Source organism: Perkinsus marinus (genome assembly GCF_000006405.1).
Source record: "Perkinsus marinus ATCC 50983 genomic scaffold scf_1104296970486, whole genome shotgun sequence".
Lineage (NCBI taxonomy): Eukaryota > Perkinsozoa > Perkinsida > Perkinsidae > Perkinsus > Perkinsus marinus.
In genome coordinates this window covers 1-2,115 of record NW_003202424.1, presented here as the reverse complement: position 1 = coordinate 2,115, position 2,115 = coordinate 1, and the positions used below count along the sequence as shown (strand labels likewise).

At 43.4% G+C, this 2,115-nt stretch overlaps 2 protein-coding genes across 2 annotated transcripts; one reads left to right on the top strand and one right to left on the bottom strand.

The window, feature by feature from the left end:
* Positions 1-234: 234 nt before the first annotated feature.
* On the top strand, positions 235-565 carry Pmar_PMAR024249 (hypothetical protein; the record flags this gene model as incomplete). Its single annotated transcript, XM_002767595.1, has 2 exons — positions 235-273; positions 311-565. 2 exons carry the CDS (start codon positions 235-237, stop codon positions 563-565), a joined length of 294 nt encoding a protein of 97 aa, XP_002767641.1.
* A 1,332-nt stretch (positions 566-1,897) lies between these two features.
* Pmar_PMAR024248 (hypothetical protein) lies at positions 1,898-2,065 on the bottom strand (the record flags this gene model as incomplete). The annotated part of the gene is made up of 1 exon (XM_002767594.1): positions 1,898-2,065. The coding sequence occupies one exon, from the start codon at positions 2,063-2,065 to the stop codon at positions 1,898-1,900; it is 168 nt and encodes a 55-aa protein (XP_002767640.1).
* Between the last annotated feature and the right edge of the window lie 50 nt (positions 2,066-2,115).

The window sequence follows — 2,115 nt, the reverse complement described above, 5'->3', positions numbered from 1 at the left end:
TGATAGAGAGACCGCCTCTATCGGCAAGACAAAGCTAAGGAGGTGCTCTCTGAAAGAAGTCGTCGAAAATAGTGCAGCACACGCTAAGGTTGCCCTAGGACCACTCTAGCAGCAGCAAGTCGAAGTTAATGGTTATCAGCAAGTGAATGGTGAAGCTCCTAGACAGTTCCATGTTGAGAAACAGGTGTCTTCGCTGAGGAGGCCTCTGATATGATGGTAGACTTGCTCACTAAAATGGGTTTTGTGGATAACAAGAAGGCGGCCGAGGATCTCGTTGGAGAACTCCTCAAACTCCCCTGATGATCTTCAGAGAGTTGCTGATCACATCGATGACCTAATTGAAGGTAGAGAGCCACTTGCTACTGACAGCTTGGACGACACTGCCAAGAAGCTTATCGATATGTTGGACGACTCCGGTGTGGTTCAGGACAGAGTTGCCGCTGAGAATCTAGTCAATGTTTTGATGGATGCAGGGCAAGATATCGATAAGGTCCTTAGCGACTTCGTGGACCGCACAATGCCTGACAAGCAGCAGCAGCAGAAGAAGGCGGTTCAGCAACAGTAGAACTCGTCAAGTTTTCGAGTAGTAGCAGCTAACAGCTCAACTCATGACTGCGTGAGTTATTCTCTCGAGTTGTTTTTCATCACATCAAATACACTCATCTCGTTATTTTTACTTTCATGTGTTGAGAAAATGATTTCTCCTTCAACTAGATATGTGTTGAGTTGTAAGTAGAAAGCTCATTGAGTTAAACTCAATAGTGATTCAAATGCTTCTTCAATAAGGCGTCTTATCCGAGGGATTTGTTTCGTAGGGTTTTAGGCAAAAAATTTACTTAATTCATTTTCTTACGGTAGGACGTGTTTTTCCTTGTAAAAACTTCCTTGTGAATTTCACAACGTCACTGTGAAGTTCATAATGTGAAGTTCACATGGTATTGCTGTAGCTCACGCTGCTCAGCGGTGACCATTGATGTCTAACCCCTTCTCCAACGTCAACAATATCATCAAAATACATAGTGTCAATGTCACCGGGCTATACCCATGAGGGCGATGAGTTGACCATTTGTTGCTCAAATTCCTTTAGCAGTACAGCGGTTAGGGCTAGCTGTAGTAGTTAACAATGTGAAGCTCCCAATTGGTCGTAGATTGTGTGTTTGCTGAATGATTTACTGTCGAGTCCTGAGTAGTGTACACTAGTGACTTGGCTTCACTCATGTACAACTGTAACGCACTACGACTAGGCAAGGACCCCTGTACTTCTAAAACATATCGTTGTTTTTGGAGTAGTAGATGAACACTGGTGCGGAAAACCTGTGACACCCCATATCGTGGATGATCCACTGTCAACAAGCACATTTTTCTCATGCCTGAAGGCGCGTTTATTGCGCCGTACCCAGGTGAGGCACCACTGGAACCTGGTACCAACTGTAAACATTCACAACTGCGGGCTTTACTCCCAGCATTGTGTTTTGAAGTTGTTAAACTTGTCCTTTTACAAAACCTAATTTCGTAGATTGGACAGCGAAACAAAGCTGAAATTTGTCCTTGTATGAAATGAATCAATTCTTTACAAATCCTCATCGATGCATATAGGAAAAGGATTGATATTCAAATATTGTTTTACATCCACATTCAATGGAGGAGATCTCACAGGTAACAAAGCTTATCGTAATTACTCTCAGAATGTCTTCAACTTGGCACACAAGGCCCGAACACTTCTACTCCGTAAAACAGTCCATTTTAAAACACAAACCCACAAACTTTGAATGAAACGCCTAGGCTTCTCAAATGGAGTCTTGAAATATTGGCTTCAACTGAAATTAGCGCTCAAATGAGCAGCAACTCAATATTGTGCAACTATAATAATATTTATATCTTCAAACTGCTGATTAAATCAACCCAGTAGATCAATCTTATCAGCCTTGGGATCACGAGGGTGTTTAGGACCAGCCCAACCCCATCGAGGTTCTGCTGCCTGCAACTTCTTACCAGCCTTCTTCTGCTTCTGCTCATACTCCTTCACTTCCTCTTTCACACCTCTCATAGCAGCAGCATCATCCATAGCTTGTCTCTCCTCGGGAGTCGGCACGGCTTGTCGTTGACGGGCTTAGA